This window comes from Vigna radiata, chromosome 5 (genome assembly GCF_000741045.1).
Source record: "Vigna radiata var. radiata cultivar VC1973A chromosome 5, Vradiata_ver6, whole genome shotgun sequence".
Taxonomy (NCBI): domain Eukaryota; kingdom Viridiplantae; phylum Streptophyta; class Magnoliopsida; order Fabales; family Fabaceae; genus Vigna; species Vigna radiata.
This window is the reverse complement of record NC_028355.1, coordinates 30631388-30645653: the sequence shown is the minus strand read 5'-3', so window position 1 is coordinate 30645653 and position 14266 is coordinate 30631388. Positions and strand designations below refer to the sequence as shown.

Genomic DNA, 14266 nt, shown 5'->3' with positions numbered 1-14266 from the left:
TACAGCATTTGGGCTGAGATCACCCTCTGTTGCAAAAAGAGAAGATAAAAAAATATAAACAGTATGCGTTGCGTTGCAGAGAGAGTGGTTAAGGTGTAGAGGAGGGACTAATGGGCACCAGAACAAAAGTAGAAAACAGCGTGACTACGAGCCTGTGTTCAGCGACTCCACCGTTCACCGGAGGCCAAGCTCCCAATTCAATTATAAATTAATCCTAATTTTAAAATCTTTCACAAAAACTCCAATTTTTAAATTTATTGTTTAAAATATTGCCACGCACAAAGGTAAACATAATAAAACAAATATTGTTTAAAATATTGCCACATCACAAAATATATCCATCTCACCCTCACAAATAAGCAAAAAGTTAACCCGTTAACTTGATTTAACGGCAGAGACTCAAATTCATTCAATTTTCCAATATTAAGAGTCTAATTAGCAAAACTTAAAAAACGGAATGTAAGTGAAACAAAAATACAAAAATAAAAATGGGTTTAAGCTTTTCAAAATAAAAGAAAAAGGAATTCAACTAGACATTTTAATTTTTAAAACACCAAATTATCCATTTACGCTTCCAATCTCAGTACACATAAAGGCCACAATTTACAAAATAATAATATCTTTTACACTATAATTACTTTTACGGTGTCAACTTATCATTTTTCAATGTTACTTATAAAAAGATATAACTAGACATTCTACCTAAAAAGATATGATTTGACATTCTATCTATTACCTAAAATTAAACCATGGAGTCAAAACGAATTAGAATGCGTCTTTGAACTTTGGCCTCTTTTGTAGGATATATGGTTTTTTATTTCTTAATTTTGATGAAATATTTTATTTTTTTATAATCTATTGCGATCGAGATAATATTTTTTATTAGATAAATATGTGAGTATGATTTTTTTTAATATCTTCTTTAATTTTATAGTAATTTTCATTTTAAAAGCTACACATTATTATATTTACACTTAAATATTTTTATTAGATATGATTTTTGTCTTGAAGTAAATAATTAAAAATATATTAATTGCTATCAACTATAAAAATATTCATTTTATTTGATAGAGTTTTACGATTTAATATGATTCTTTGTAAATAAATAAATAAATATTATTTTATTATAAATTTTGAAAATTGATAGTAACTTATAAATTATTCACTTATGTCAATTTTTTTGGGAAAGAGATATTCTTTAAAAAAAACTAATAACATGTATAACTCGTGATTTAAATACGTAAATTATCATATAGGTGTAAGGAATGATAGTTATGAAGTAGGTAATATTGAACCGAACGATAGAGTGACAAGTTGAAAGGAAGGATCGAGCGACAAAAAATCATGTTGAGAGGAAGAATCGAACGGTAGAATGTCAAGCCGAGAGGAAGGACTGAATGATAGAATGACAAGTTGGGAGGAAAGATTGAATGGCAGATTGTCAAGTAAAAAGGAAGGAAGGGGAACCTTGCATCGAACGGATGATCATAGTTGCACCGAACGGCAGAGAACCCTTGAACCAAATGGTAGAGAGAGGAAGAAAGTGGAATGCGTAAAGGAACACATGTGAGGAGGGAGAATATTAAATTGCGTGATTTCATTCTAGAATGAGTAACTTGTGGTATGGTTTCTCGCTCTCCCTGGACTACCTTCTCTCTGATCTTTTCTGACTTCTGGCCCCTTTTCTGAAATTCCTTTGTCCTTGCCTCCTTTTTCAGGAATGGTCAACATTGCTCTGCTGCGACCCATGCGATAACACACCTGCTTTTGTTATTTTATTAGTGCCAAGTGTTGCTTGTACTGAGACTCAGATATTTTACTAATAAAAATCTCCAATACTTTGTATTCGTCTTATCTTTAAATAACATTGTTACATTGGTGCTTTCATTGACTTCCATGACTGAGAACACTAGACTGAAAGAACTTCAAACCGAGATTCACACGACGGCCGATGATCTTCATCGTCTAACTGCAACGGTGGAAAAGCTGAGTACCATCGACAAAAGAAATCAAAATCAGGACATGACGATGGACGAGATCAAACTGATGTTACAACAATTACTGCAAAACTCCACCCAAAACATTGGAAGTCCTTTGAACTCAAATTCTACTGTCAAAGTTCAACCAATAACCTCGATTAATCCGATAAAGGATATTTCTCTCGGTTTTCCACACTTTGATGGATCCACACAGGTGTTAGAATGTATTTTCAAAGCCGATAAGTTCTTCAACTACCATAACACACCTGATGCAGATCATGTTGAAATAACTTCTATGCAATTTGAGAAGGATGTGGTGTCATGGTTCCAAATGTTGCAGAAGATTGAAGCAGTCACCACTTGGCCAACATTGAATCGTGCACTAGAATCTCAATTTGGGCCTTCTCCCTTCGATTGTCCAATGGTAGAGATGTTCAAACTTCAACAACAAGGATCAGTATCAGATTATTATATGAAATTTATGGCACTTGTAAATAGATCTGAGGGTTTAAATGAGGCAGCAATTTTAAATTGCTTCATCAGTGGTTTACATGTTGATATAAGAAGAGATGTGATTGCTTTGGCTCCTACATATCTATTACAAACAGTTTCTTTAGCTAAACTGTATGAAGAGAAATACATACCAAGCACCAAGCCTACACCCAATTACCCTAACCGATATCCAAATTCTCCCAAATTAAACACCTCCTGGGTTCAAAACACTACCAGAAACACCATATCAGCTACCAAATCCTCTTTACCTTTGTTGTTACCTAACCCGCCAGGACCACCGTTAAGAAATCCAAATGTTTATAGAATAAGCCAAGCCGAAATGCAATTAAGAAGAGAGAAGGGTTTATGCTACTTATGTGATGAGAAATTCTTTGTTACCCACAAGTGTCTAAACAAACTGTGTTTTGTATTACAATTGGGAGAGGAGGAATCTGATAATGTTGGCCTGGAGACTGAGTTACCTCAAGTTACTGAAGAAAATCCAAATGAGGATCATCACTTATCCCTAAATGCATTGAAAAGGGGGTTTGGAGTAGGGACAATTTGATTTATAGCGCATATTGGCACCATGACAGTCAAAGTATTGATTGATGGGGGAAGTTCTGATAACTTCTTACAACCAAGGGTTGCTACATTTTTGAAACTTCCAGTGGTGAGGCACCTTCGTTCAAAGTTATGGTTGGTAATGGAAATTAAATGGAATCTGAGGGCTTAATATAAAACTTGACGTTACTAGCACATGGCAATATTTTCACATTCATGTGTTTCTTTTGCCAATCTCGGGTGCTGATCTCATCCTTGGAGCAAACTTTGTTGAAGACCATTGGCCCTCATGTAGCAGATTATAACTCTCTGCAAATCAAATTTTTGCATGATAGTCGTTTCACTGCATTACAAGGGGATATAGGCATGTTACCAAAAACAACACAACTGCACCACATAAGACGAATGATGGACACTGACGCACTAGCTGAGGTATACATTATGCAGATGATATACCAAGACACTCCCACTTTTCCTTTGCTTGAACTCCTAAAAGACATGGAGCCAGAGTTGGTGAATTTACTACACAATTATAGTATTGTCTTTAGCAGCCCTTATGGCTTACCGCCACCAAGGAGTCCTACGCACTCAATTCCTTTGTTAGAAGAATCAAATCCAGTCAAAGTGAAACCTTATAGATATCCACACAGTCAAAAGGAAGAAATTGAAAAATTGGTTGAAGGAATGTTAAAAGAAGGTATTGTCCAACCAAGCACCAGCCCTTTCTCATCTCCAATTATTTTAGTAAAAAAAAAGATGGCACATGGAGGGTTTGTACTGATTATAGAGCATTGAACGCTATAACAATTAAGGACAACTTTCCAATTCCAACAATGGATGAACTCATTGATGAGTTATATGGAGTCTGTTGCTTCTCCAAGCTAGATTTAAGGTCGCGCTATCACCAAATTTTATTGAAACCGGAGGACCGACACAAAACTGCATTTAGGACTCATCATGGCTTATATGAAAGGTTGGTTTGCCATTTGGACTGTCCAATGCGCCAACAACATTTCAAAGTCTCATGAATCAAATCTTCAAAGACTTATATTGAGAAGATTTGTATTAGTTTTCTTTGATGATATTTTGGTGTACAACTCAAGTTGGAAGGATCATCTGCACCATCTAGAAATAGTGTTGAGTATCCTAAAACAGATCCAATTATTTGCTAAAATCTCCAAATGCACTTTTGGAGTACAATAGACAGGTTATCTAGGTTACACCTTGGCAGGAAATGGAATATCTATGGAGACTGAAAAATTGGAGGCAATAAACAGCTGGCCGAAACCTTCAACCCTCAAGCAGTTGCAAGGATTTTTAGGATTAAGTAGGTATTACCGAAGATTTGTCAAAAATTATGTCTAAATTGTTTCATCCAACCAAAGATAGCAAATATAAATTTTTTTCAAAAGAAAAAACCAACTTACAAATCTATTTATTTATTTAAATATATTATTTGTTTTTCAAATTGAAGGCATTAATTATTTGAGAACTACTTTTTTTTAAGGTTTTTAGTTTTGTGAAATGGTTTTTATTATTTTTGTAACTATTTAATATCTAGACTTGTCAAATTAATCCATTTCATGTTACTTGACTCTAATTCATATGAATTAGAATAAAAAAAGTCTATAAGATTAAAAAAAATCCTTTATTAGAAAAGCATACATGACCAAATACTCATAATACCTTGTAGGTTAGGATCAGTGTATGGATTTTCTTTTAACGTGTTGACTATTTTATTCTTATTAATATATTTCTAATAATATTTAAAAGTTTTCTAATTAAGTTAACATATTGCGATAAATCTAGTCATATCCAGTAGTCATGTGAATCAAAGTGTACAATCGTATTAACATCTAGTTTCATTTTCATATATGAAAAGTTTATATTATATTAGCACTGTTTTATAAAAACAAAAACTTATTTTATTTTTTTATGGATGATTCTTTTGAGAGAAAACCATTTTTTAAGAGTTAAATATGTTTTTGGTCCCTTAACTTTTAGTGAAAATTAGAATTAGTCTCTCTTCAAAACTTTGATCCAATTTAGTCTCCCAACTTGTGAAATGTGTTGATTCAGTTCTTTTAAGCAATTTTTGTCAAGTTTATTGTCATTTCAAACGCGTTTCTCGATTAACACTAAAATGAAAGACATAAACAACTCAAATGTTATTATGAAACACGTTTGAAACATCAAATAAACTTAACAAAATTTGATTAAAAGGATAAATTCATACATTTCTAAAGTTGGTGAAATAAATGGGTCAAAGTTCAGAAGAGAGACTAATTTCAATTTTGACTAAAAGTTAAAAGACTAAAAACATATTTAACCTTTTTTCTAAAACTGAAACACACTTATTATGTTTTAGATGTTAAAACTAAAAATAAGTTAAAAGATTATTTATATATAATTTTTTTAAATAGTTTATCAAAATACATTCATAAAAACTTTCAAAGCACGAAATAATAAAAGAAAATGTGTTCTTACAATTGTATTTAAATATAAGTAATGTTTGGACTTATAAAAAATGACTTATTTTGAACATGTTTCTTTCAAAATTACCTTACTTTAAACTTAAACAAACTCAACATATATTATATTTTCAATTTTTTCAAAATAATGAAATTATGTATATAAAATATGATTATAATTAAAAAATTCTTTTAAATAGCTTTTTATCAAACCAATATTTATATATTTATATTTGAAGAAAAAATAATATTAGTAAAATATCATGTTTGAAAACGGTTGAAGAGAATGTAAAGCAAATGAAAAAAATAATTGAAAATAAATTACAAGTAAACTAATTTAGTTTTTGGAAGAATCCCACTCTAAGAGAAGCTTTGAGAGGGTAACTTTTTAAAAACCTCCTATTAAATGGACCAGAAAAATAAAATTTGATTTTAGAGAGAATGAAAGTCAACCCATAGACTAAAGAATCAAATAACAGTTATAATAATGTTAATGACATTGATTATATAACCACGGATAGTCTATTCAATATTTATCACGTGATTTAGTTTCTTAACAAGTTTTCTTTTAAAGTTTATTAAGATTTAAATATCTTTTAATCTCCAAACTATTTATTTTTATTCTCCAATTAGAAGTTGTCAACTCTTTTATTTTTATTCTTGCATGTCATTATCAATTCAATTTTCAACTAGCCTACACAAACACATGAAAATCAAACTTTTCTCACTTCATTCCCTCGTTTCAAAAGTCCAATAACTCTAACCCTAAGCAAAATGCCACTTTGCTAATCAAAATATTCTTACACCAACCTTTAAGTCTTGTTCACTTGAGTGGATTTGGAAGAGAGTAATTGAAAAGATTTGGTGATAATTTTTGTTGTTGTTTATTTGAATAAATTTAGAGGTAACTGAGAGTGAATTTGGAAGTAAATTTTTTTAATGTGTCATATAAATTAAATCCTACACTAATTCTCACAAATTTTACTTCCAAATCTACTCTCATTTACCTCCAAATCTATTCAAATAAACAATAAAAAAAAATTACCTTCAAATCCTCTAAAATGAGAGGATTTGATGATAAAAGTTTTTGTTGTTTATTTGAATAAATTTAGAGATAAGTGAGAGTGAATTTAGAAGTAAATTTTTTTTAATGTGTCATATAAATTAAATCATACACTAATTCTCACAAATTTTACTTCCAAATCTACTCTCACTTACCTCTAAATCTATTCAAATAAAAACCAACAGAAAAATTACCTTCAAATCCTTTCAATTACTCTCCCCAAATCCACTCAAGTGAACAAGACCTTAGTACTCGTTAAAAGAGTGATGTGATGTCATTATCAACAAGTGTGAATTGAAGTTTTTTTAGTATATATAAAAAATGTTACCACTTTTCAACAAAAAAAAAAAACTAATGAAAAAGGAAGTCAAATAAGAAATGAACACTACAATTTTTTCAAAGATTAAAGTCAACTATAGTAAATAATTGTTGGTCACATTTTTTAAAGATGGCCAAAATAATGTTGAGTTGAAAAGATTTAATAAACTTTACAAAATCATATCAACCAACTAAATTCAAGTCCCAAATATTGACGAATACACCTTTTACCACATCATATGCAATCTAACCACAATCACTAAAATAACATTTTACACAATGGAGGGACGGACCATTGAACTTTTCTTATAAAAAAGAAAGAGTTAAATATGTTTTTAGTCCCTATACTATCAAGCAGTTTTGGTTTTAGTCCCTCTTTCAAAGTAAGGTACATTTTAGTCTTCCTCCTTAAAGAAACTTTGATTTTAGTCCTTTAAAACTAACACCGTTAACTTTTTGCTGACCTGGCTAACGGTGTGTCAATGTTTCATGCCACGTTGAAAATTGAAAAATCTTTGATTCTCAAACTTCACTCTCCAACGAAACCCCTCCACTTTACGGGGTGCATCCTTCACCACTCCTTGCTTCTGCAAAATATTCTATGCCCTCACTGTACAGGACCTCTTTCTAAGAACATGGTTTTTTTCCAATTCATAATTTCAACACTTTCTCTTAAATTAATTTTTTTCACAAATCTCAAAATCAGTGAGAAAATAGTAGCCCCATCAACAAGTGTTACAAAACCATGAGCAATAAAATGGGCACAACACAACCCCATCAACAAGTGGTTGCAAGTAATGATGAGCACAGCACAAGTATCCCCATGTGTACCCTACACAGTTTCAATTCACCCTACCAAAGGACCAAAACTCATCATAACCGTTTCTACTTCAAACATCGTCTTCCAAATTCGACAATCCACGGTCTTTATTTCCTACATATGTGATACGAAGTGTTTCACATTCGCCGCTGGTAGTGCTTCCATGGTGGGATCCCAAATCGGAGTCAATTACAACCGTATATCCCAAATCGAAAAGGGGAAAAAACGTGTCCCTTCTTCTGGTTCTCTCTATAGGGCATGTTGATGGTGGTGTCGCGAGGTCCATGGAGGTGCTGCCATTGTTGTCACAGTGGCTCGACTCAAACTGCGAAGTGGTTTCTTGTAGGGTCTGCGTCGTGATCTATGGAGAAGAAGCTCATGGTGGTGACGGCGCGATTTAGGGTTCATCGCAGCACTCGCGATTTGGGATTTCCCTTGGCCGTGGTTCGCGATTGGTTGAAGCGAACTTTGTTTCTGCGTTTCTGGCTTGGTTTCTATTTCTTGCAGGTTGCCATGGATAGTGGCGTGGTGGTGCGGAGATGGTGCACGAAAGGTTTCTGGTGGCGCTATTAGGCTGTTGTTTCTGCGTTTGATTGACATCCATGGAGTTTGGATGAGAACAAAGGCGTTGTGGTGGCGGTTTTCAATGGAGTTTATGTGTGAGATCGCGTTTTAGTGGTGTAGAGGCGGCAAGGTCCCATGGAGGTGCAGTTGTTGACGACGGCGGCTTGACTTGCCGGAAGTTTTATTCACTGATTTCTTTTAAACATGATTTTTATTTGTTTAAATTGAAAAGAAGAAATTCAAGAATGATTTGTTCTCTATTTTTATTGTTTAATTTAATATTTGTTTTGCTAAATGAGATGTTGACAAGAGATTTCTAATTTTGTAATGTATTTTGATATGAAAAGTGTTGAAAATGGAGTTTGGAAGTTTCATTGCATGGCTGAGTTTTGACTTTTCATTAAAAAATACAACATGACAAACGTTAGCATCATCCGACGTGGCAAGACGTTAGTGATTTTTAACGGTGTTAGTTTTTTAAAATTAAAATTAAAGTTTCCTCAAAAAGGAGGACTAAAATGTACCTTACTCTAAAAGAGAGACTAAAACCAAAAACGCTTGATAGTATAAAGACTAAAAACATATTTAACCCAAAAAGAAACAATACCTACCCAAATTGAAAAACTCAAAACATGTTTAAATCGTTTTATTTTTAATTCTCTCATGGTCTTCTCATTATATTTTACTTTTTTACTTTATTAATTGCGATAGCCTTATAATATTAAATGTTTAATAAAAAATATGAAACTGGATTTAAAAAATGAAAGAAAAGGAGAAAAGTGGATAATAGTTCTTAATTTCAAATGAAGAAAAAGTTCTTAAATGAAAATACTTCAATAGAAATATAAATAAAAATAAATAAACATTTTATTAAGTCATTTAATAAAAAACATAAAGTTTAGACCTTTGACAAACAACATTTCTTTCCTTTTTACTTTACTTTGTTAATATTTAATGAAGTTATAACACTAATAATTTCAGAGAATTTTTCATGTACAAATCAAAAAGAAAAGATATCTCAGGGTAGGTACCATATATTGGAGAACTTTTCATGTAGGAATCAAAATGAAAATACAATGTTAAAGTACCTAAAGTGTTTTACATGGAGGGACCCAAATGAAATGCAAATGTTTTAGTATAAGATTAAACCAGAAAACAATGAACAAAAAACCCAACATTAGCATGACATTAATAAATGAAAAGTATTATTCATGAATAGGTTTATAATATAAAAGATCTTTAGGTAGCCTCTGAACTGCAACACACACATGTCATAGTTTTTTATGTAGGGACTGAAACCAAAAATAGTGTCTGAAGTATAAACCAAGTTTAAATTAAATCTTTCACCTTTCATACTATCTTAAAAAATCAAATAAAGAGAAAGGGAGAGAGCAAAACACAAAATCATAGTCCCAAGTAAATCTCTATTGAGTTCATTTGCATGTCAAATATTCTGTCTTGTGCTAATATGAATACATGATAAACTTCCTTTATTGTTGAAAACAACAAATAGTGAACCTACTCACTCAGGTATTAGAACAATAGTCAGCACATCATCAAAAGACTGATTGCTGCTTACTCAGTGGAAGGTGCATCCTCGGCTGGAACACTTCCCCCTTCTTTGAAAAGAACAAAACATCACAATTTAGTTAGTTCATTTTTGTTAGATATATTAGTTATCTTAAATAGATATTTTATTTTTATCTTTTACCTGCAGTTACTTTATTATTATTTTTTATTTGTATTTTGAACTTAGTCTATATTTTCTTTATTATAAATAAAATACTTTATCTGTGTTTTTTACACAAGAAAGATTAATCTCATACAGTTTTTCACTATATTCAATATGATGCCGAGTGACACAAGGGAGAAAGGAATGTAAGTTTAGCCATCTTAACTCAAACCGAGCTATCAAAGTGCAACATACCTTCTCCTGAAGGAGCATAAGGAGATTTCCGGTAACGTGTTTGCTGCTGTGTCGGCTGAAAAGTATAAGCACCGAGTAGAAATTTGTCATGATCATTACATGAAATTGGTTCTTTTCACCTTTCAACAAGGGAAGCTGTGGAGCAGCACCCTTTATGCTACTATTGTTAAAAATCAGTCTCTAAGGTCTTGTTTGAATAAACTTGTCTATAAGAACTTGTGTGAAAAGAAAGTACAAAGCTAAAATACATTGAGCATTCAATAAGCTATGATCAACTTAAACTTTTTGAAAAAACTAAAACAAAAAGGGTTTCAAATTGATTTTAACTTATATTTGAAGCTCAATTCATTTTAGCTTCATATTATCCACTTGACTTTTTGATCTTAAACTTGTAATTCATTTATTTTAAAAGTAAAGCGAAACAGATAACGTTATCAAAACTTTTATTATATAGCAAGTGCATGTCCAAATTTCAGAGTCATAACTAAAAGAAAGATTCAAAATTTAATCGTCTAAAATACATTTCTGTATTATTCAGCATCAATTTATACTAAGTCTACCATTATTCTTACCAACCAATTTGCTAACAGGTATTTGAATAATTTTGCTGCACAATCATATTACCACAAATCACAAGTCATAAATAAGCTTGTTCCATCGCTAATATAACATTATCTGTGAGTTGAATTTTTTGGAGACAATTGATTATTTTATCTCTCTGTACAATCTAAATAATATAGAACAATTTCATGAAACAGACTAAGAACATCAAGCAGCAAGCATTCACACATGAGAAGACAACTACTATCAAGCCATAGAGCAGTGTCACTATATCCAAACCAGGCATTGGAAAATTGATTAAGTACCTGTAACTTAGGCCGAAGAGCCTCAAGTGGTCCCTTAGGCTTCTCACCGCCTTGCTGTTTCACGCAAGGGCACAGAAGAGCATCAGCAAAGTGAAAAAAAAAAAAAAAAATCCAATATATGCAATTACTATATAGATGTATTTTCCAGAAATACCTTTCCAAGTGCCCAGTCTGCAGAATCAAAGTAAGCACGCTCATGGTCCTAGCATAAAATTGAGTTTAGATGAAAAATCAAATGAGCATTGATCAGTGGATACTCATGGGCATGAGCATCTTGATTTCATAATGTAAGTGACAAACAAAGTTTACATAAAGAAACATCCACATGCACACACCTTAGATATGAGTGGTGGCTTTTTGGGTAGCATTCCTCCATATTTTTTCTTTACAGCCTCTTCCTACAAGGTTCGTAAATTGTAAGTCACAATAATAAATCCTTACAAACTTACCATTGTGTCAAAAGCTTCATCCTCTCAGTAAAGAGATTACTAATCTGAAGTCAAAATTTTAATTTAAGAATACTAAAACGCAAAATCTGAATACTACCTGCTTCTGAGATGATGGCATGGTGTTAGCTGACTCATTAGATGCATCCACGTCCATCTGTCCGAGATCTTTGTTATCCTCTATGTTAGACATGAGGTCCTTTTGAGTGTAAAACTGCAATTACAACAACAGGCCATGTTAACAGAAAATTTTCAGCTGCAAAAAATATTACAATTATGAATAATGATTCAGAAATGAGAGTGAAGAAAACATCATTCTAGCATTGAAAACAAATCGTTTATTCAAAAAGGGGATTTTTCAAGAGGCGTAAATTTTCTTAAAATATATAAGATGATCAAACTACATAACTCCACAAGAGGAAACACCTGTGTGGAAAGTACTTCAAACAAATATCTACTCTATATAAAAAATCGTAAAACTAAGACTGGCTATACTTGTAGAGTTATAGTACAGAGATTCAGTAAATTAGTTCAGTCTTCAAACCCTTTAGCTGAAGTCAGAAAATTGTTCACAGGACACAGATGGGACAGAGGAAATATTGGGTGGAAACTCTACTAAACCTACCAAGTCAGTAAAATGAGTTGCTAACACTAAGAAGCTTAACCGGTAAAAAATGCTTTGGATAACATGCCATCATCATCATCATTCAATTGTAACCATGTTATTTGAAAATAACAGAGAAAACAATCAAAGTTTACAAGGAAAACACAACTCGGTATTTAGCAAGTGATACATACTCTAATGATACTACATAACTTTCTTATAATTTTATTTTATCTAGTTTTACTTCTCCACGTTGGTAAACATACTGCAGGATGTAGAGACATATTCATCCTATGATCCTAATCAAATTAAAGGACTTGCCAATTAACGATGCTTCATCACAGAAAAGCTGTCTACTGCAACCACTTTACAATTAAGTACCGCTCAAAAGGAACATTATCTGCTCTTCCAACATGTCAAACTATTATAGGCACAGAAGCCGCAGATCATTATATCGGTACAAGGTAGCAAAATCCATTTGTAAGCTTGCTATCAAACATCACCCAACCCATCAAAATGAAGCAGGTCACAAGCTTTTTGAGCAAAGTAACACATATCTGAGCATTAAATAAACTGCTAGGAAAAAGCTCTTTTTGATACTTTTATCAGAAGACCAATAGCTCTTAAATAGAATAAATTTTGGGATGCAAACCCACATACTAAGAATACATAAGGTCTAATAAATGAAATTCATAAAATACTACACGCACACTTAATTCCTAAGGGTCAATGATTCTCACACAGTAAATACAAAATCAGACAGCTATCCCTAACCTAATAACTACCCTATTTACAACTTTTTACTCTCTATTCAGGTCTATTCTCAGAGATTCCAGCATAAACATTGGTTTTAGAAGTTCTGCAACTCTTCAACCCACCATAAATTCTAAAGTCTGCATCTCCCCTAAACAGTATCAGAGTCTAAATCATTGATGGGTATTCAGCAAAAGCGAAAAAGATTAAATATTTAAAAACAAAACACAAAAATTGATAATGGGGTGGAACAAACAAATGGATCAGCTATGAAGTGCAAAAGGGGCAGAATATCAGTATTATTTTGAAGATCAAGTTGCAGTGGAAAGAACAAGATCGAAGAAGCCGCTCACCAGAGCGCAGGGGCCACAACAACCGTATTCAGCGGAGCACCGAACGGTGTCTCTGCTCTCTCTCTCTCTCTCTCTCTCTAACTCTCTCTCTCTTCCCTCTCTATGTCTGTTGTCTCAGTCTCAGATTCCATGTTCTCTCTTTTACATTCAATTATTTTTTGTCTTCTTTTATTTGATTCATTTAATCTATATTTTTGTAGTGTTGTTCTTATTGTTATTTAGTTACGCATACAATTTTGTCACATCAGTGAACGTGTTCTGTGTTTTGAGATTAAAGAATAATTTTAATTAAGTTGATTACGCAACATGCACAGCACGCAGTTTGATTTATACGCTCCATTAGAAGAAAACTAAAGAAAAGAAAGATAAATAAAGAAAGGTGACACACAATGAAATATGCGTTTCATGATTTGAGAAGATCACAACATAAAAAAAATCATTTCCAATAACAAATAAATAAAACTAAATAATGTATAATCATAAAATTGTCCATATGTTTTATTACAAAAGAAATGAGTAATGAGTAATTTTTAAAAGGAAAAAATTGTCTAACTCTTAAACTAATTATCTCTCACTTTCTATCTATGTATGAATTTGACTTTCTTTCTATTTATCTATATATCTATTTATACATCTAATTTATTTATTTATCAAAATTGCCTTTTTAATTAAGTACTACGGTTTCAAAAGCTACCAAAAGGGATACAACATCAATTTTACCATATTAAAAAGTGGGTTCAAGGCCTAATTCAATTCCACAAAACCAACTTGTAAAGTGAGGTTTGCACCTCACTTATATATTATAAATTGGCCTTATATTTAGTCGATGTGGGACTTCCAACACACTCCCTTCACGTCGAGGGATAGACATCTCGTGCGTGATAGTAGAAATTGGATGGTCTAATAGTGGCCCGATAATGGGTGGAAACAGAAACGTCCACTTAGAACTTGCTAGGATAGGTTCTAATCATGATTCTGATACCATGTTATAAGAAAAGAAGGGATGGAAATGGTGTATCTTATTCAATAATAAGGAAGTAATACAA

General features: G+C 32.2%; 1 protein-coding gene across 2 annotated transcripts; it reads right to left on the bottom strand.

Moving 5' to 3' along the window:
• Window positions 1-9664: 9664 nt before the first annotated feature.
• On the bottom strand, window positions 9665-13377 carry LOC106761121. 2 transcript variants are annotated; one of them, XM_014644630.2, is made up of 7 exons: window positions 13221-13377; window positions 11611-11724; window positions 11400-11462; window positions 11219-11266; window positions 11065-11118; window positions 10199-10253; window positions 9665-9890 (listed from the first exon to the last, which is right to left on the bottom strand). In XM_014644630.2, the coding sequence occupies exons 2-7, from the start codon at window positions 11701-11703 to the stop codon at window positions 9847-9849; spliced, it is 357 nt and encodes a 118-aa protein (XP_014500116.1). In that variant the 5' UTR covers window positions 11704-11724; window positions 13221-13377; the 3' UTR covers window positions 9665-9846. The 2 variants fall into 2 exon arrangements, with proteins under 2 accessions (XP_014500116.1, XP_014500117.1); XM_014644631.2 differs by having other exon boundaries at window positions 9665-9887.
• Window positions 13378-14266: the final 889 nt, after the last annotated feature.